Source organism: Tupaia chinensis, unplaced genomic scaffold, assembly GCF_000334495.1.
Source record: "Tupaia chinensis unplaced genomic scaffold, TupChi_1.0 Scaffold000559_1, whole genome shotgun sequence".
Lineage (NCBI taxonomy): Eukaryota > Metazoa > Chordata > Mammalia > Scandentia > Tupaiidae > Tupaia > Tupaia belangeri.
Window position 1 is genome coordinate 324,901 of NW_006160071.1, and position 20,908 is coordinate 345,808.

General features: G+C 40.9%; 1 protein-coding gene, 1 non-coding gene and 1 pseudogene across 2 annotated transcripts in view; 2 read left to right on the forward strand and 1 right to left on the reverse strand.

Moving 5' to 3' along the window:
- Positions 1–3,511: 3,511 nt before the first annotated feature.
- LOC102485376 (single-stranded DNA-binding protein, mitochondrial pseudogene) lies at positions 3,512–4,081 on the reverse strand (annotated as a pseudogene).
- A 346-nt stretch (positions 4,082–4,427) lies between these two features.
- Positions 4,428–20,908, forward strand: part of LOC102479080 (zinc finger protein 432) — a 44,243-nt gene continuing 27,762 nt past the window's right edge. The window contains 4 exon segments of the mRNA XM_006157741.3: positions 4,428–4,572; positions 6,289–6,496; positions 14,879–15,005; positions 15,446–15,541. Of these exon segments, the coding sequence (XP_006157803.2) occupies positions 6,482–6,496; positions 14,879–15,005; positions 15,446–15,541 (238 nt within the window). The 5' untranslated portion in view covers positions 4,428–4,572; positions 6,289–6,481.
- LOC114009544 (U6 spliceosomal RNA) lies at positions 18,587–18,692 on the forward strand. The gene has a single exon (XR_003550946.1). It is a non-coding gene; the product is annotated as a U6 spliceosomal RNA (small nuclear RNA).

Here is a 20,908-nt window from a genome sequence, read left to right on the forward strand (position 1 = left end):
GTGGTAAAGCCTCTAGAGTGTTATACCCTTTCAATTCCAGCTCAGAACTTTTAAATCATCAGAAGTCATACTTATGGAAAACCTTATAAATGTGACTGTGTCAAGGTCTTCAGTCACAGCTCATTTTTAGTGTATCATTGGATAATTCATACTGGAGAGAAATCTTACAAATGTATCTAACAAAGCCTTTAGAGTACATTCAATTCTAGTTAATCATGAGGTACTCTACTTTAGAGAAACCTTATGAATGTAATGAATTTGGAAAGGTTTTTATGCAAAGTTTTGAACTTAAAAAACATGTAATTCCTACTGGGGAGAAACCACAACATGTAATGAATGTAATAAAAGTTTTTTGTTTGTTTTTTTTTTCCTGAGATTTTTACTGTAGGGTACATGAGCTTACTGGAGAGACAGAGAGAGACAGAGAAACAGAAAGTAAGAAATCACCCCCTAGGGGAGATGGTCATGCTGCAATCCCTTCTCTTTTACTCTCCTGTTGGGATTCATCCCACCTGAATTTCAAGCCTCCAGGTCCAGGACTCCAACCACAATCAATCATGTAGGAGTCCAGTGATGTAACTATTACACTATCTGCTGGTCCCATGAAATAAAACTTTGATTCAAAGGCCAACCCTTCATCTCATCTCTTACAAAAAAGAGTAAGACTTACTAGGGATTGGGCTAGCCAGTAGGATGGTGGGTACAGCAGCTGGATCCCACATGGTCAACCGTGCAGTTTAAAGTCCTGGACTTGGTAGCTTGAAAAGCATGCTTGGCTAGTGTACATATTATGTGTGCTCAAAATCCTGAGAGAATAGAAGAGACTGGTATGGCCATCCTCCCGGGAGGATGCTTTCTCACTTTCCCTCTCTTTGGTGAGTGCATGCACTTTATAGTAAAAAACAAAACAAAAGGGACATATGTTAATAACAAGCCATGACAAACACATTTAATGGTATTTCTGTGACTAAGACAATAATGTAATAAAAAAAAGGGGTATATTCCCAAGGTGGTAATAGTTCCTGGTTTAATAAATAAAGTGGACTTAATTGTGACAAGTGTTAGCAGATAGTCATAAGAAACAGTACAAAAAGGAAGTAATACTAACTTTTCACGAACTTCTGGAGGTTATATAGATTTTGAGGAAATTAACAAGCCATGAACACTCAAGAAAGAAATCTTTGAAAATACATAAAAGCATATTCATTTGTTGATTCCACAGCCCTATAATTTTCTTATTAAAAAAAATTACTTAATTTTGTTATTATTATTTATTTATAATTTGACCAGAGAGAGAAAAAGAAAGCAAGCTGCCAGATACAGAACACAAACCACAGTTAGCCATGTGGGAGTCCAGCACCTTAACCACACCACCACCTGCTGGCCCCTATAATTTGTTAATACAAAACAAAACACTGGTGTCATTAAAATGTGTACTTATTAAATAAACCAAGCTCATTTATAACAAAATGTACAAGATGAAAATATCAGTGATAAACAAAAAACTGGAAGACTTTAAAATGTAGGCATCTTTCAGGCCAGCCTATTGTGTGGTGGTTGAGGTGGCTGGATCCCACAAAGTACATCTATAGTTTGAGTTCAAGTCCAGATCCAGCAGCTTGAAAAACATACCAGGTATGTGTATGTGTGTGTTCAAAATCCTGAAAGTGGGTGAAGAAAAGAAGAGAAAGAATTGCAGGCAGTATGGCCATTCGCTTTTTAGGAGGCAGGTTGCTTTCTCACTTTTTTCTCCCCCTGGTAAGCACACAGGCCCTCTGAGAAAAGTTTTGGTTTTATTTTTGTTATTAATATAGGCATTCCACAGTTTCATATGCTTCCTCAGTAAGATGTGTGGAAATTGTATTTGTTGGAGAAGAATGCACATACATGTGTTGAACAACATGACTTGAGCTGTACTTAGTGTGACAGATGTGAAGTTGTGAGGTTGAACAGTGATCTCCCTAGGGCAAATTTTTACACCCTTTATTGTCACCATAAAGGGAATAATCATGTTATTATATATTCTAACACTGTCACACTACCCTTGAGAAGTATTGTTAAACTCTATGAAAGCCACAGTCAATTGAAAACACTTAAGTTATTCTGATTATATATTACTATTCTATGACATGCTACCTGTATACTCACTGGCTCCAATGGCACTTCTGTATGTAGCATGATACATTGGTCAGTGTTTGTTACCTAGTAAACCCCTTCCATGGGAGAGTTCACCAGATGTCCACCATCTAAAGATGGGCTACTACAGCAGACAAAGGATAAAATTCCAGGTCCTAAGAAGGTGTATTTTGAAAGTAAGTCTCAGAAGCAAAATAGTGATAAGGAAGACCAAAATCTTAATAAGAAAGTCCAAAATCTAAGTAAGAAAGACCAAAGGTTTCTGTTTCTGTATTAGGTAAAGAGCTGGAAGAGAGAGCAAAAAAATAATAAAAATATTTGTGAGGGTCTTCATAAAGGGTGGTGTCCATTGCCACAAAATGCAGGGTGAGTACCTAGAAGACTGAGATATACTTTCATGTAGGAATGGGGACCAATGAGATGATCTCTTTCCATTCTCTATATTCTATTGTGTAACAATCTCAAAAGATCCACCCCATCCCCTTTCACACACAAGTTCTAAAAGAGACCTGAAGAAATGGCTGAGGAGCCTGAGCAGTTAAGAGAAGGCCCACAATACTCCTGACTCTTGAGCCAGAGAGATAGGGGGAGAGAACCCCCCCCAGTCAAATTAATAATAACAAATAATTCATTTTTTAAAAAGAAATGTTGGGACCAGCAGTAAACATAATGGCTATGTTGCTGGACTCTCATGTAGTCGACCGTGGTTCGAGTCCCGGACCCAGTGGCTTAAATTCACGCCGGGCGCATGTGTGTGCGTGCCCAAGATCCTGAGAGGAGAATGGAGGAGAAGGGACTGTGGTGGCTATCCCCCCCCCCGGGGGGGAGTGATTTCACACTTTCTATCTCTCTGTCTCTTCTTTCTGGCGAGCACAAGCGCCCTATAGTAAAAACCTCTCCAAAAAAAAAAATGTAAAAACCCCCCCAAAAAAAAAAAAGAAAAAAAAAAAAAAAAAAAACTGGATCTAGCAGGCTGCGTGGTTGTTAAGGCGCTGGACTCCCACATGGCCAACTATGGTTTGAAGACCAGACCTGGAAGCTTGCTTTCTCACTGTCTCTCTCTGTCTGTCTGTCTCTCTCATCATTGAAAATAATAACTAATCAAATTAAATAATTTTTAAAGCATATATATATATAAAGAGTACTTTAATTCTTTTCCTCAGAAATTATAAAGACTATATACATGCTATGGAAATGAGACTGTACCACCTTCTCTTTGGTCTGGGCACTGGAACTATGTTATCAGCTATGATTGTCGTTGCCTGCCGTCTCACATTATTTTTATCCGTGTACTCGCCATTGTCTACTTTGCCTTCCACATAAATTCGAGACCCCTTTTTCACATACTGATTCTTTTCCTCAGAAATTATAAAGACTATATACATGCTATGGAAATGAGACTGTACCACCTTCTCTTTGGTCTGGGCACTGGAACTATGTTATCAGCTATGATTGTCGTTGCCTGCCGTCTCACATTATTTTTATCCGTGTACTCGCCATTGTCTACTTTGCCTTCCACATAAATTCGAGACCCCTTTTTCACATACTGATAGGCCACATCTCTGAGACCTGGCCGGAATACGGATATTCTGTGCCACGTTGTCTCTTGACTGACATCGCCCATTTGGTAGACTTCACTGTCCCCTGAGCTCCTCATCTCATTTGCTGCCAAAGAAAACATTGTGACTGGATTTTTTCCTTCCACCTGTCTCACGACAGGGTCCCGACCCGCTCGCCCAAGTAACTGCACAGGACTCCGAGATCTTGCAGGATCAGACTGCTAGCTACTTCAGATTCACGTCCTACAGACCGACGAAGTAGCTGCAATACAGGTCTCCCAAACATGGCTTCCTTTTCTCGTCTTACATTCTAATCTTTGGGTCTTTCCTGACGCTCTAGCCCCGACAGCCGCCAACCCGCCAGAGGCGGCAACCTCATTCTGTGCCCTTGTACCCAAAAGACCTGACCCTTAACGCCACGTTCGCCTCTGGAAATGGCCCCACGTTCCGCTGGGGCTGAGGAGCGAGGAAACCCCCGTGGCCCTCCCCAGCTCACTAGCGCCCTAGCGCCGGCTCCGCCTTCCGCGCCTCAGGCACCTAAACACGGCCGCCGTCAGCGGGGAGGCGTCGCAGGCGCCGGCTTATTACGTCATAGTGAAAAGCCGGAAGTCCGGCTTCTGTTCGCCATAGAAACGCTGTGGCCGCGGTTCCGCGTTGGTGGAGGTTCCGGAAGTGAGTTCGGCCCGGGGAGGCCGCTGCGGCTCAGGAGGGAGTCGGGCGGCGCGGGCGCTCGTCGGTCCAGCCGCGCTGCGAGGCCGCTGCTCCCGCGAGGCGGCGGGCGTGCCCCGGGTGGGTGCGTCTTGCAGGGGCGCGTGGACGAGTTGGCGAAGGCCGTCTGGAATGGGCGTCCTTGGGGTCCATCACGGGAATTCTTGTGGTCAGTAATGAAAAGGCTGAGCATATCAAGGCCGAGATTCCAGAGGCCCGAGGTCGGGGTTTTCACGGCTCTCGCTGCCTGTAGGACTCAAATGAAGAACTGGTCGGGCGGTGTGTGCCCGCGAAGGCGGTGTCTGGGAACTCACTGATGGAGCAGTTGGTTTTGGTTTTGGTTAGGAGAGGGTTTTTTTGGTTTTTTGTTTGTTTGTTTGTTTGTTTTGTTTTTTGCTATAGGGCAGGTGCGCTCACTGGAGAGACAGAGAGAGAGAAAACTCCCTCCCCAGGGGGATGCACACACTGAAATCCTTTCCCCTCCATTCTCCCCAAATCTCAGGCACGCATACACTCACGCGCCTGGCGTGAGTTTTCTTAATTTTAAAAAAGCTTATTTAACTTTTTTTATTATTATTTATTTTTGTTTAATTTGACCAGAGAGAGACAAACAGAGAGAGAAGGGAAAAGTGAGAAAGCAAGCCACCTGGTCCGAAACTTGAACTGCGGGAACCCAGCGTCACAACCACCAGGCCACCTGCTGTCCGCGTCCGAGTACCCATCATACCCACCACTCACCCCTACCCGCATCCCACCCCACCCCCCACGAGTTTTTAAGTCACTGAGTATGGGACTCCAACCACTGTCAATTGCATGGGAGTCCAGCAATATCATTTATGCCATCTGCTGGTGTCAATGTGACAGTTTTTAAAAATAATTATATATTTGATTTTACTTATTCATTCATTTATTTTAACTTGACCAGAAACAGTGGGAAAGGGTGAAAGCAAGCCACCAGGTCTGGGACTAAAACTTGTCCCCCCACTGTCCATCGCCTTAACCACCACAGAGGTCAGCATCCTTGTCGGTCTATGCCAAGTTTGTTGATCGCTGTTTAGTGCAGAAATGTGACAAAGCTGAAGCCATGGAGACTTAAGTACCCTCTCTGGTGCTTCCACCTTTTGGAACAGATCTGAAAATGTTAACGTTCCCTAAAAGCTTCAGGCCCAAGTCCCTCCTCCACTAATTTTTTCTTCTCCTATCACCCCATTCTCTTCAACCCTCAGAAATGAAAGCTTGGGGCTGTGCGAATAATTCAGCATATCTAAAATTAGTAAACTTTTTGTTTAAGAGTCCTATTTTTTCTTCCTGAAAAATTGCTGCCTATTTCTTAGGTGTATTTCCTTTCAGGTTTTATATGTGAGTACATAAAGGCTGCTATTTTGGCATATGGGAGGGACCTCACTGATGGAGCAATCTTTAAGGGAGGTCAGCATTTATTATTTATATTTTGAATTGCTTTTTAAATTTGTGTTTTTATCTCATATTCCTTCTCTGTCTTTTTGATGTGGTCTCTGTTTCTCATATGGGAGCATATATATAAATAGAACGTATAAAAGCTTTTAAAGAGGTATGTGGGACATAGTTTAAAAGAAAAAGTTTCTCATGTCCATATGGCCTTATTTCTAAAATTTGATCTGAGAATTTCCTGCCACTGAGGCCTTGTGCTGTACCCATTTTCCTTTTCACCTCTCCTTTCACAGTCACACTATTTCCACACTTCACAGATGGTATTCCTCCTACACATTTGGGGTCTTACATTTTATCTGCCTGAGGTAAGAAATAATGTGAGGTACCAAATTAAAAGACAGGAATACTAGGGGCTATGTGTTAGGGTGAATTACAAAGACAAGGAATGCACTCTTGAAAGTTTTTTGCTTTTCAGCCCACAGGCCCTGGCTACCCTGGGAAAAGAGAAGTGAATGAAGAAAGAGAAAGTTTTAGAACCTAGAAATTTCTGTGGATAGCTTTGACAAGCCACTGAGATGTCTACTTAGAAATTAAGGGCATATTCAGAAGAGAAAAAGAGTATCCATCCCAGTATCCCAGTTGCTGGCCATTTCCTCAAACAGAAGAGAATGATGGATGTCCAGGTGACTTGTCATGTTTAATTTTTCTCTTTTATCCTTCATTATCTAATGGATTTGTGGACAATATAAAATTATTTCCACGTTGGGACCGTGGTTGGTGTAATGGTTATGTCACTGGACTCCCACATAGTTGACAACTGTTTACGTCCCAGACCTGGAGACATAAAATTCACATCAGGTACGTGTGTGTGCATGCCCACCTAAAATCCTAACAGGAGAATAGAGGAAAAGGGATTGCGTCGTGGCCATTCCCCCCGGGCAGTGATTTCTCACTTTCTGTCTCTCTGGCGAGCATACAAACCCTATAGCAAAAATCTCTTAAAAAAGAAAACATTTCAGTGTCTGGAGAGAAATAACCTTGACTCTAATTCCAACATCATGACAAAATAGGACCAGAAATACATTGCTCTTATAATTCCTACTATATGACTAATGTTATCGTTGTGTAATTGTGTGACAGAAGAATTACATTAGCTGTCAATTTGCATCTGATATATATTTTTTTAAGATTTATTTTATTTTAGACATTGTCATTATTTTATTTTATTTTTTATTGTTTTTTTGAAGTTGACCAGAGAAAGAGAGAGAGAAGGACAGTAAGAAAGCAAGCTGCCAGGTCGGGGACTCGAACCACAGTCAGTCATGTGGGAGCCCAGCTGCCCTAACCACCACAGCGCCTGCCGGCTCCTGCATCTGATATATCTTTACTGCTGACACCACTAGAGAATCATGCTAAGTTGTATGAAATGCAATGGCTATGAGGAGAAAGCTGAGATGTTCCTCAGGGAATGTCAATAGTTTATGGCAGACCAGCCCCATGTCCTAGTGGTTGGGGTAGCTCGATCCTACATAGCTAACCACCTGGTTCAAATCTTGAACCTGGCAGCTTGAAAAACACATTAGATATTTTTGTGTTGATGTCCAAAATCCTAACAGGATAGAGAAATTAAAGAGAAGGGATTGCAGCATGACCACACTCCATTAGGAAATGTGTTTACCTTCTCTCTGTGTGTCTCTCTGGTGAATAAATCTATCTCTGTGTCTCTAGTGACCTCTGACAAATTTTATATATATATATATATATATACAACACACATGTGTGTGTGTGTGTGTGTGTGTGTGTGTGCGTGCGCATATGTGTGTGTATAATGGCACTTAGACCTCAGGAAAATTTTGAAATTCTTTCTAGAGGTGTTGGGGTGAGTGTGAGAAACTCGGGGCTTGAAGGAAGTGTGTTGCAAAGGATTGAGACTAGAGACAAGGAAGGGGCTGGCAGGTGGTCAGCTGCAATTTGACTTTTAGATCCATGTAGAAATGTGTTTTGGAGCTTAAAGTGGGAGATTTTGTTTTGTTTGTTTTGTTTTGTTTTTTGTCTTCGTGCCATTTGATACACAAGTAGGTTTTGACTGGGAAGCAGTGAGCTGTGTGTGTGTGGGGGGAGGGGCTCGGTTTTCTTCCCACCCTGCAATTGCTTTAGAATCTGCAATCTTCAGTCTATCTAATTTTAAAAGACAATCTTTTTTAACCAGGTATTACTTTTTTTATCTTTGTCTTTGATTACAGACTCTGATTTTTTTTTTTTAGTTAAGAGGAAGGTATAGCCCTTTGAAGTGTTTGTCAGTGGAGTTATTAAACTAGCTCTGTTTTTTTCTGGAGGGTTCTGTCTCAAGCACTCTTTAATTAAATTCTACAGGGAGAAGGCAAAAATGGGAATTTTGTTAGGATCTTTTGTTGTCTGTCATTCCCTGATCTGTTTTCTGACCTTGTCTCAGGTCTCTTTACAAACTGTTTCTCGCTCTGGGAACCAAGGGCATTTTTCCTGTACAAAATTCAGGAACTGATGTAACTGTTTGATACTAACTTTATTGCCTCTAGCTTTTAACATATAAGACAACATTTATACATACGTATCTCTGTCTTTAGACAATTATGTTTTCATGTTTTATACCTGACAATAATCAAATTCACTCTTTTGTTCTAGTATCTCTTTATTTTATTCTGATATCTCTTTACTCCTTTTTTCTCTGATATCTCTTTTTTTACTCTGTTTTTTTGTTGTTTTTACTCTATATTTTTTATTCTTTATTTTACTCTATAGGATCTTTATCTTATTTAATAATATCTGCCTGGCTTTAAGGAGTGTCTACTTACCTCTTTTTTTTCTGTATTCAGGCCCCACGTTGGGCGCCACTTGTGAGGACTTGTATCAGTTGAACACATTTTTTTGAGTGAGAAAGGCTATAGATTAAAAGTAAACGCAGTAATAGACAAACGAGTATAAAAAAAGTGAAGATCAGATGAGCCCAACTTCTCTGATGGAGAAGTTTTGACTTAGAACCAGCTTCAGGTCTATTCTTTTAAAGGACAGAAAATGAAGTGAAAAAAATAGAATATAAAAAAAAAAAATTTATTGGGAACCAGCAGTTAGCGTAATGGCTATGTCGCTGGACTCCCACGTAGTTGACCGCGGTTCGCGTCCCGGACCTGGTGGCTTAAAACTCACGCCGGGCGCGTGTGCGTGCGTGCCCAAGATCCCGAGAGGAGAATGGAGGAGAAGGGATTGTGGCGTGACCATCCCCTCTGGGGGTTGATTTCTTGCTTTCTGTCTCTATGTCACTTTCTGTCTCTATGTCTCTCTCTGTCTGTCTGGCAAGCGCACGCGCCCTATAGCAAAAACCTCTCCAAAAAAAAATTTATTAATGTAAAGCCAATTGTTTTTAGATATAAATTGTCTAAAGACGTAAAAATGACTGGTATCATGTAATTTCTCTGATCTTTTTGAGACAAAATTTGATAAACACATAGTTTTTTCTAGCCTCATACTGCCCTGCAGTATCAGGTATCAGATATGGACAACAACAAAAAGATAACTGATGGGATCAGCAGTTAGCATAATGGCTATGTTGCTGGACTCTCACGTAGCCGACCGCGGTTCAAGTCCCGGACCCGGAGGCTTAAACTCACGCCGGGTGTGTGTGCGTGTGTGCCCAAGATCCCAAGAGGAGAATGGAGGAGAAGGGATTGCATCATGGCCATCCCATCGGGGGAGATTTCTCACTTTCTATCTCTCTGTCTGTCTCTTTCTGGCACGCGCACGTGCCCTATAGCGAAAACCTCTCCAAAAAAAAAAGAAAAAGAAAAAAAAAATAACTGATGACAACAGGAAAATAACGTTTTGTATATAAATGCTCTCAATAGTCATTGCTAAAGTAGCTCACAAAAGCACGTTTCTACATGCATCTAAAGGTCATGTGTTTTCTCAGATTGTGAGTATGAGAAACTCAGGGCTTCAAGGCAGGGTGTTGCAAAGGATTTAGACAAGAGACAAGTAAGGGGCTGGCAGGCAGTGTGGTGGTTAAAAGTGCTGGACTCGAAAAAAAAAAAAAAAAGGGGAGGACACACACCAGGCCGACTGCGGTTCAAGTCCTAGACCTGGTGGCTTGCTTTCTTACTCCTCCTCCTACCCCTCTCTCCGATCAAACTGGAAAATAATAATAAAGATTAATAAAAAATCATTCTTTGAAAAAAAGAGAGAGCAACAAGGAAAAGGTTAAAGCAGCAGGCTAAAACTCTCTTGGAGCATAAGCAAAACTTTGCCTTAGCAGAGCCCATTTATTCTAAACTAAATCAGATAAGCAGTGAGTGAGTTTGGCTATAGAGACTAGTGTATAATATACATGACATTCTTTGTAGGCTATGTTCCTGGTACAAGATTAATAGCTTTCATTAACTTAGTACTTAGACAATATCTTGACTTGTGGAATGATGTCAAACATCTTAAGACACAGGCCATGCTTGGCGCTCCATCTGGTTGACCATGCAGTCCCTGCAGCTTTCTGTTTGGGATTGGGGTTGCTTTCTACTCCCTTCTGAATTCTTACCTTTTGGCTTATCTCTCAGGCCTGGGCTGGTTTCTGTCTCCAACAGGTAGGCAATGTTTTGAACAGTAATAGTATTCTAATAAAAGCAGAGCAGATTTCTTACTGGCGTTATTTATTTACAGGACTCCTCAGAGAAACCTATGGCAATTAACCAAGCAAACTCAGTGAATAATGTGATTATGGAACCAAAGCAAGGTCATTCAAAGGATTCAGCCTTGAGTATCTGAATTTTCCTAGGTATAAAACCTAAATAGCCTAGAGAAATAAAAGAATTGCATGTCTTTCACTTGCCTTGAACAGGTGGCTAGACTGGCATTTGGGAGTTGCAAGAAACATTGTCTCATAGGGATTTGAGTTGCTGAATTATATGGTAAATTTATAACTTCACTTCATCTCAGAATATATTATATTCTTCCCATTTTCAAGTACAATTCTTACCTTTTACTGAATTCTTACAGTTCTTTCATTTTATTGGGATTTTGGGCACACATGCACAAATGCCTGGCATGTTTTTTAAGCCACTAGGTCAGGATTCAAAATGGGAATCCCACTGGCCATGGGATCCAGTGCCTCAACCACCATGCCACCTGCTGGCCCCTGCGGGTACATTTTTATTTGGTATATATTTTTCTTTTTCTTTCTCTTTTTAGAAGTTTTTGCTCGAAAAAAAAAAAAAAAGTGGAGGACACCCACAAGGCCGACTGCGGTTCAAGTCCTAGACCTGGTGGCTTGCTTTCTTACTCCTCCTCCTACCCCTCTCTCCGATCAAACTGGAAAATAATAATAAAGATTAATAAAAAATCATTCTTTGAAAAAAAGAGAGAGCAACAAGGAAAAGGTTAAAGCAGCAGGCTAAAACTCTCTTGGAGCATAAGCAAAACTTTGCCTTAGCAGAGCCCATTTATTCTAAACTAAATCAGATAAGCAGTGAGTGAGTTTGGCTATAGAGACTAGTGTATAATATACATGACATTCTTTGTAGGCTATGTTCCTGGTACAAGATTAATAGCTTTCATTAACTTAGTACTTAGACAATATCTTGACTTGTGGAATGATGTCAAACATCTTAAGACACAGGCCATGCTTGGCGCTCCATCTGGTTGACCATGCAGTCCCTGCAGCTTTCTGTTTGGGATTGGGGTTGCTTTCTACTCCCTTCTGAATTCTTACCTTTTGGCTTATCTCTCAGGCCTGGGCTGGTTTCTGTCTCCAACAGGTAGGCAATGTTTTGAACAGTAATAGTATTCTAATAAAAGCAGAGCAGATTTCTTACTGGCGTTATTTATTTACAGGACTCCTCAGAGAAACCTATGGCAATTAACCAAGCAAACTCAGTGAATAATGTGATTATGGAACCAAAGCAAGGTCATTCAAAGGATTCAGCCTTGAGTATCTGAATTTTCCTAGGTATAAAACCTAAATAGCCTAGAGAAATAAAAGAATTGCATGTCTTTCACTTGCCTTGAACAGGTGGCTAGACTGGCATTTGGGAGTTGCAAGAAACATTGTCTCATAGGGATTTGAGTTGCTGAATTATATGGTAAATTTATAACTTCACTTCATCTCAGAATATATTATATTCTTCCCATTTTCAAGTACAATTCTTACCTTTTACTGAATTCTTACAGTTCTTTCATTTTATTGGGATTTTGGGCACACATGCACAAATGCCTGGCATGTTTTTTAAGCCACTAGGTCAGGATTCAAAATGGGAATCCCACTGGCCATGGGATCCAGTGCCTCAACCACCATGCCACCTGCTGGCCCCTGCGGGTACATTTTTATTTGGTATATATTTTTCTTTTTCTTTCTCTTTTTAGAAGTTTTTGCTTTAGGGCATGTGTGCTTGCTGGAGAGAGAGAGAGGGACGGTGAGAGGGAAAGTGAGAAATCAGCCCCCAGAGGGGATGGCACACCTCCATTCCTTCTCCTCTGTTCTCTTCCTGGGATCTTGGGCATGCACACACACACACATAATCCCAGTGTGAATTTCCAGGACTGGAACCGTGGTCAGCCATGTGGGAGCCGAGTGACATACCACTACACCATCTGCTGACCCCAGTATATGTTTTTCAAGAACAATTTCTTTCCAAATTGAACTGATTTTTTAAGGAGTTTCTATGCTATAGGACAAATGCACTTGCTAGAGAGAGACAAAGTGAAAAATCAGCTCCCTCCTCCAGGGGAATACCCATGCCACAATTCCTCCTCCACTCTCTCAGGATTTTGGATATGTACATACACATACTGTGTGATTCTCAAGCCACTGGACCCCAGACTCAAACCATGTGGGATCCAGTGCCTTTAACCTTTACACCACCTATTGGCCCTATACTTTTTTTTTCTTTTTTCTTTTACTCCCATTAAATAATTAAACACTTTTGGGGCCAGCGGGTGGTGTGGTGGTTAAAGATGCTGGACTCCCACATGACTAACCACAGTTCAAATCTCATCCCTGGTGGTTTGCTTTCTTACTTTCCCTCTCACTCTCTTATTTTGCCCCTCTCTGGTCAAATTAAAATAAAAAAATAAAGTTAGATAATTCTTTTTTTAAACAATAATTAAACTCTTTTTTATTGTATCCTGTGATTATAACATTTGGAGTCCTTTGTGTCATTTTTCTTTTCTTTTTTTTTTTTAGAGAGAGGTTTTTGCTGTAGGGCATGTGTACTCACTGGAGAGACAGAGAGAAAGCAAGAAATCACTTCCCAGAGGAAATCGTCTCACCATGATCCCTTCTCCATTCACTTCAGGATTTGGGGCAGTCACACACATGCACCCAGCATGAATTTAAGCCACAGGGTCCAGGATTCGACCCACAGTTGACCACGTGGGAGTCCAGTGATGTAACCATTATGCCATCTGCTGGTCCCAGAAGTTGTTCTTTGTGTTTTATTCTTGTACGAGCTGGGAAGCTTCCAGTGAATATAGCAAACTATGCTCTATATCTGGATGTTACCAGCATATAATTTTTTAAAAGAATTATTTACCGGGAACAGCAGATGGTGTAATGGTTATGTCACTGGACTCCCACATACTCAACCATGGTTTGCATGCCAAACCCAGTGGCTTGAAACTCATGCCCAGTGCATGTGCGTGCATGCCCAAAATCCTGAGAGGAGAATGGAGAAGAAGGGATTGTGGGATTGTGGTGTGACCATTCTCCCTGTGGGGGTGATTTTTCACTTTATGTCTGTTTCTCTCTGTCTTTCTGGTGAGTATATGCACCATCGAGCAAAAAATCTCTCTAATAAAAAAAAAAAGTATTTACTTAAATTTATTTATTATTATTTTCTTAACTTGCTATAGGACATGTGTGTTCACCAGGGAGAGACAGAGAGAGAAAGTGAGAAAGCAAACAAATAAGCCACCAGGTCTGGGAATCTAACCATGGTCAGCCATGTGGAGTCCAGTGCCTTAACCACTACGCCACCTGCTGGCCCCAGCATATAATTTTTTTTGTTATTTTGAGAGGTTTTTGCTATATGATATGTGCGCTCACCAGAAAGACACAGAGAGACAGATAGACAGAAAGCAAGTAATCACCCCCTTGGGGAATAGCCAGTCCACAGTCCCTTCTCCTCCATTCTCCTCTTGGGATTTGGGTATGCACGCATACACGCCTGGCATGAGTTTAAGCCACCAGGTCCGAGATTCAAACCGCGGTCAACTACGTGGGAGTCCAGTGATGTTACCTTACACCATCTGCTGGTCCCCCCAGCATTTAATTTTTCGAGTGGTGGATAGATGGTGAAACAAAAAATTATACATAAAACCTGCTTGTAGCAAGAGTTGATGGCTACCTGTTAGAAAAACCTATACAGATGTTTCTCAACTTTCTATGGGGTTATGTTCTGATAAATCTATGCTAAGTTTAAAATACCTGTAAGTTGAAAATGCATGAGAAGTTGAAACTATGGTTAAGTTGTAGGTCCATTGATTTATGATAGGGTTAAGGTTTCTACAAAATGTATATTGCTTTTGCACTCGTAGTAAAAAAAATTCTTAAACCATCATAAGTTGGAGAACATCTACACTCTGAGTGAATGTGCTTACTGCACAAATGCAGCATACTTGGAAATTGATTCTTTGACAAAGTAGTAAAACACAGTAGGCTTATAGATGCAGTTTGTACTGTTATTGTTAATATGAGCAGGACAACTTCCTTTACATTTCTTTTTTTTTTTTTTTAGAGAGAGATATTTTTGCTATAGGGCATGTGCACTAGACAGAGAGACAGAGAGACAGAAAGTGAGGAACCCCCCCCCCAGAAGGGCATGGCCACACACAATCTCTTATCTTCCATTCTCTCAGGATTTGGGGTGTGCATGCACAGACACCAGGTGTGAGTTCCAAGCCGCCAGGTCCAGTACTCAAACTGGGGGCAGCCATGCGGGAGTCTACCAACGTAATCATTATGCCCTCTGCTAGCCCCAACTTCCTTTACATTTCTTATGAATCAGTGTAAGAAAAGCACTTAGGTTAAGCAGATGGTGTTTTTACAGGAATCACTGACACTTGAGGATGTGGCTGTGGAGTTCACCTGCGAGGAGTGGCAGCTCTTGGACCCTGCTCAGAAGGACCTGTACCGGGACGTGATGCTGGAGAACTATGGCAACCTGGTGTCACTGGGTGAGGAAGCCACTTTGTGTCACTCAGAGGGTGCCAATTAGTGACTTTTTCTCTCTTTACTTTTAAACTTTGAAGCCACTGCAGTTCTCTAAATGGCAGATTTTTTTTAAGAATTATTTTATTTAACTTTATTTATTTATTTAAATTTGACCAGAGAAGGACAGAGTGAGAGAGAGGGAAAGTGAGAGAGCAAGCCATCAGGTCCAGGGCTTGAACCACGGTCAGCCATGTGGGAATCCAGCACCCCTAACCATCACGCCACTTGCCAGCCGTAAATGGCAGATTTTTTAGTGCCTCCTCTGGCTCCTGAGAAAAGGATACCATGTGCCTTCTGAGAGAAAAGCCGCTACTTTGCAGATGTGGAAACTGTCTAATCTTTAAATATAGTAATACTTCATCCCAGTTTGATGGGTCTAAGTCTTCTATCATTCCGTTAACAGGGTATCAATACAGAAAACCAGATGTATTCTCCAAGTTAGAACGAGGAGAAGAACCTTGGGCAGTAGAAGATGAAATACAGAGTCAGGTCTGTCCAGGTGAGAACCAGGAAGTCTTATTCTAATCAGTCATAAAGGCTGTGTGGGTGTCTGATGATACACAACAGTGCCTCTGTGTATCCCTCTTCCCACATTAGGGCTTTTCTTTTAGCTCTTTAAAGAGAATTGTACCTCTTTTTTTTTTTTCTTTTGATACACAATCTGCTTATTTTATTTTACATCTTGGTTTTTGTTTGCCTAGTTTTTTCTCTTTGGATTCCATAATCAATTCTTTTATATTCTGTTACAGCTCTCTCTATTATTCCTTTTACCTCCCTTACTATGAATTTCTACCTTCCAGGCCTCGCTCCATATAGAATTCGTGGAATTCATTACTGTCTTCTACTTGTTGCACTTTCCTGCTTTACTAGAAAATACTGATTTTCCTTCCTAATTGGCAGCACTACCTTGTATCTTATGCCCTCACAATAACCTGGTCTCTTTCTGTGCATTTATCTAGTTCCTTAACTTCTCCCCAGCCCCAGTCTGAGATTCTTTAGTGGTTCTGTTTTCCATTTCTCTGTTGTTCTTCTAACCCTGAAAATATCTCTTCATTCTCATAAGTTAACTCATTCATTCTCTAGACGAGACTTCCAAATTGATATCCCCCTTAATGTTGTTTAACATATATTTTAGTTCTGTATATTTTACCTTTCACTCTGGCAACTGACTTACGATTTCCCATACTGCCTGAGGAATTGGAATCATTTTCCTCCACAAAAACACCTTTCTTCCATCTTATTTTAAGGATTGATTTTTTTAATAATTATTTTATTTAACTTTATTTATTTTATTTATTCATTTATTTTAATTTAACCAGAGACGGACAGAGTGTGAGAGAATGAGAAAGGGAGAGAGAGAAAGGGAAAGTGAGAAAGCAAGTCACCAGGTCCGGGACTCGAACTGTGGTTGACCATGTGGGAGTCCAATGTCCTTAACCACCACACCACCTGCCAGCCCTGATTCTTTTTTTTTTAATTATGTATTTATTATTATTATTGTTATTATTCAACTTGACCAAAGAGGGAAGGGGGATAGAGAGAGAGAAAGAAGGTAGGCCACCAGATCTGGGAGTTGAACTGAGGTTGGCGATGTGGGAGTCCAGTGCGTCAACCACCGCACCACGTGCTGGCCCTAGTTTTAAGGATAGATTCTTATGTTCTGTCCATGCTGGCATTATCTTGAATGGTCTTTTCCTAGTGAATTCTTGTTGTTTTGAGAGAGATTTTTGCTGTAGGGTATGTGTGCTTGCCAGAGAGACAAAGACAGGCAGAGAGACAGAAAGCAAGAAATCATCCCCCTGGGGGAATGGCATGCTACAATTCCTTCTCCCTTTTCTTTTTGGGATCTTGGGCATGCACACATGCCCGATGTGAGTTTCAACCCTCTGGGTCCAGGACTCAAACTGCTCTCAGTCACATGGGAGTCCAGTGACATAACCATTACACCATCTGTTGGTTCTGAGTAATTCTTGTCTTAAAATTGTGTAATGTTGGGACTAGCGGATTGCATAGTGGTTACGTCGCTGGACTCCCACATAGTCAACCATGGTTTGAGTCCCAGACCCGGTGGCTTACACTCATGCCAGGCACATGTGTGTGTGTGCCCAAGATCCCGAGAAGAGAATGGAGAAGAAGGGATTTCGGTGTGGCATCTCTGCTGGGGGTGTGATTTCTCGCTTTCTGTCTCTGTCTTTCTGGTGAGCGCACACGCCCTATAGCAAAAACCTCTCAGGAAAAAAAATTGTCTAATGTTTCTTTTGATTTAATCTAGAAAGAGCTGTTGTTTTGTTTTATTTTTAAAATTTTATTTTTTATTTATTTATTTTTTTGGAGAGATTTTTGCTGTAGGGTGTGTGTGCTCACCAGAGAGACAAAGACAGACGGAGAGACAGAAAGCAAGAAATCACCCCCCTGGGAGAATGGCCATGCCACAGTCCCTTCTTCATTTTCTTCTTGGGATCTTGGGCACACACACACACACACACACACATTCATCTTAAGTTTAAGCCACCAGATCCAGGACTCATACTGTGGTCGACTATGTGGGAGTCCAGTGGTGTAACCATTATTCCATCTGCTAGTTCCAAGAACGATTATTTTACAGCCTGTATCAGGTTCAGTCCAAACCTTTTTTTTCTCCTTTTTTTTTTCATAGAAGTTTTTGCCATAGGGCACATACACTCACCAATGAGGCCGAGACAAATAGCGAGAAATCACCCCAGGGTTGGGGTATATGGCCACGCCCTTCTCTTTTCATTCTCTTTTCAGGATTTTGGGCATGTACATATACATGGTCAGTGTGAATTTTAAGCTGCTAGGCCCAGGACTCGAACACAGTCAGCCATGTGGAAATCCAGCATCTTAACGACAATGCCATTTGCTGGCCTGAAAGCATTTCTTAACTTATGTCTGCCTCAGTTTACATACTGCATACATTTAATATTTCTGTTTTTCCTTTTGTTAATCTTACATGCTAGCACTCATTTCCCTAATGGATTTTCCCTATTTATTTATTTATTTATTTGGTTTGTATGTTTTAGAGAGATTTTTGCTATAGGGTGCATGTACTCACCAGAGACACGGAGAGAGACAGAGTGACAAATCTCCCCCCAGGAGGGATGGCTACATCACAATCCCTTTTTCATTATCCTTTCGAGATTTTGGGCATGCATATACAAGCACCTAGTTTGAGTTTCAAGCCACTGGGTCTCGGATTCAAACCCCCGTCTGCCATGTGGAGTCCAGCACCCAACCACCACACCACGTGTTGGCCCCGTTTTTGTTTTGTTTTCTTTTGTTTTGTTTTAATACTCTATTGAGATAATTCACATGCTGTATAGTTTGCCAATTTAACATTTGTAATTCAGTGCTTTGTACTCTTACCAACCAAGTTATAGAACCATTACCACAATCCATTTTGGAAGATGTTCATTACTTCATCACTTAAAAAAAAAAACAAGAACCATGTTTTCTCCCAATCACCTAGTCTTAGGCAGTTACTAATCTAGCTCCATAGACTTGCCTGTTAAAGATAATTCATTTAGTGCTCGCTTTGGTAGCACATATAATAAATTAGAACGATACAGAGAAGATTAGCATGGCCCCTGCACAAGGATGACATGCAAATTTGTGAAGCGTTCCATATTTTTAACTCACACCGGGCACATGTGCATGTGTGCCCAAGATCCCAAGACAAGAACGGAGAAGGGTTTGCGGCGTGGCCATCCCACCTGGGGGGTGATTTCTCGCTTTCTGTCTCTCTGTCTCTCTCTGTCTGGCGAGCGCATGCGCCCTATAGCAAAAAACCTCTCCAAAAAATAAATAAATAAAATAATAAAAAAAAGATAATTCATTTAGATGAAATCATAGAATATGTAGTTTTTTTGTATCTGACTTCTTTCATTATAATATCTTTGATATTCTTATATGTTTTACGATATATCATTACTTCATTTCTTTTTAGTGCCAAATAATATTACAGCATATAGATATACCACATTTTATTTATCCATTCATCTACTGATGAACATTAGGGTTATTTTCACTTTTGGATTTTTATGAATTATACTGCTGTGAACATTCATGTACACCTTTTTCGTGAAGATATGTTTCGTTTTTCTTGAGTATATATCTAGGAAAGAAATTCCTGGGCCATAACTACAGTACAAGAAGTGTCCAAAGGCAGTTCTTCTGGTCATCATATCCCTGTATTACCTCCTTCTGGCCATAATGTCTAATGATATACACAGGGTATTGCCAACCAGGAAATTTCACTTGATCCTTTTGTATCTAGAGTTTTGTTTTGTTTTGATAGAGGATGTGTGCACTTGCCAGACAGAGAGAAAGAGGGAAAGTTAGAAATCCTCCAGCAAGGAGGATGGCCACAGTGCAGTTCCTTCTCTAGGCTTCTCTCAGGATTTTGAGCACACATATACATGTGCCCATGTGATTTTCAAGCCACTGGGTCAAGGACTTGAACCACACAGTTGGCCATGTGGGATCCAATACCTTAACTTGCACACAATCTGCTAACCCAGTTTCTAGAGTTTTTAATTGGGACTCAATCACCTGCTGTCAGTAGGGCTGACCATTAGTCTCCAGCCTCTCCCAGAATTTAAGTTAATATCTAGAGTCTTCAGGTCTTCTGAGGGTTGGAACGATACAGTTTAGCCCAAAACTCCTATCATAAAGCATAATATTAGACTGTCTAGTGTACAGAAACATCCCTTTTGTTATTTTGGAGGGATAGAGATGATTTTCCAATAGCCAAAGGCAAGACCAGACCTCTGTCTCTGAATGAGGTTAAATACTCCACAAAAAATGAATAATTAAAGGCCAGCAGGTGGTGTGGTAGCTGGATTCCACATGGCCAACAATGTAATTTCAGTTCCAGACCCAGCAACTTGAAAATCACACCACATGTGTGTGTGTACATGGAGGAGGATGAAGAGGAAGGGGTTTCAGCATGGTCATTCCCTCTTAGGGGTGCTTTCAGATTTTCCCTTCCTCTCTTGCCATCTCTCTCCAGTGAGTGCACATGCTTTATACCAAATTAGGAAAAAAAAGAAAAAGAAAGTATAACCAAAGAAAGGGATTACTTTAGAAATATAGAAGAAATAGAGATAATAGTGGCATATAGAAATGGTAAGAACATGATGGGTATGGTTTATATCTAGATTTTAATTAGGAAGAGGATGGCATGAATTAAGAGTGAAGACATAAAATAGGAAATATGTAAGACAGCGAGGTCAGTTATGAAAAGACTGGTCTAAATTTGGCCAAACACAGGCCAATGAAAGACGATTTGCGTTGGGGAAATAGTAGACACGTGAATGAATGGGTTATTTGTGGTAATATAAATTTTATTTATTTATTTTTGGCCAGGATGACTGTTTAGATTTTAGATGTAATTGTGGTAGCGCAGTAGAGGGTTGGTTAGTTTGATATTATTGTAGCTCTAATTGTCTTGCCTTTCACCTGGGTGGCAGCAATGTGGAATAGTAAGGAACACCCACCTATTCTAAGAAAGACCAAAGGTAAAGCTGGTACATCCTTTGCCCAGAACAAAGAAGTTCATTTTTAGTATACCTTAACTGATGCCATCAAAGATACAAACGTAGTGTTAATGAAGTAGATGGTATTGATGGCAAGATGAGAGAACAATTTGACATTGAAACAGGAAAAATTTTGGTTATGACCTTCCTGCTGCATGCAGAATATGATTGAAGAAGGCGATATTTTTCACATCCCATGTTACAGACATTACCTTTTCAAGACAACTGCATGGGACACTGGCTAGTTGCAAAATTTGTAGTAATTATTGTCTCTTTATTTTATGTAAATGGAATATATGTAATGTGACAGA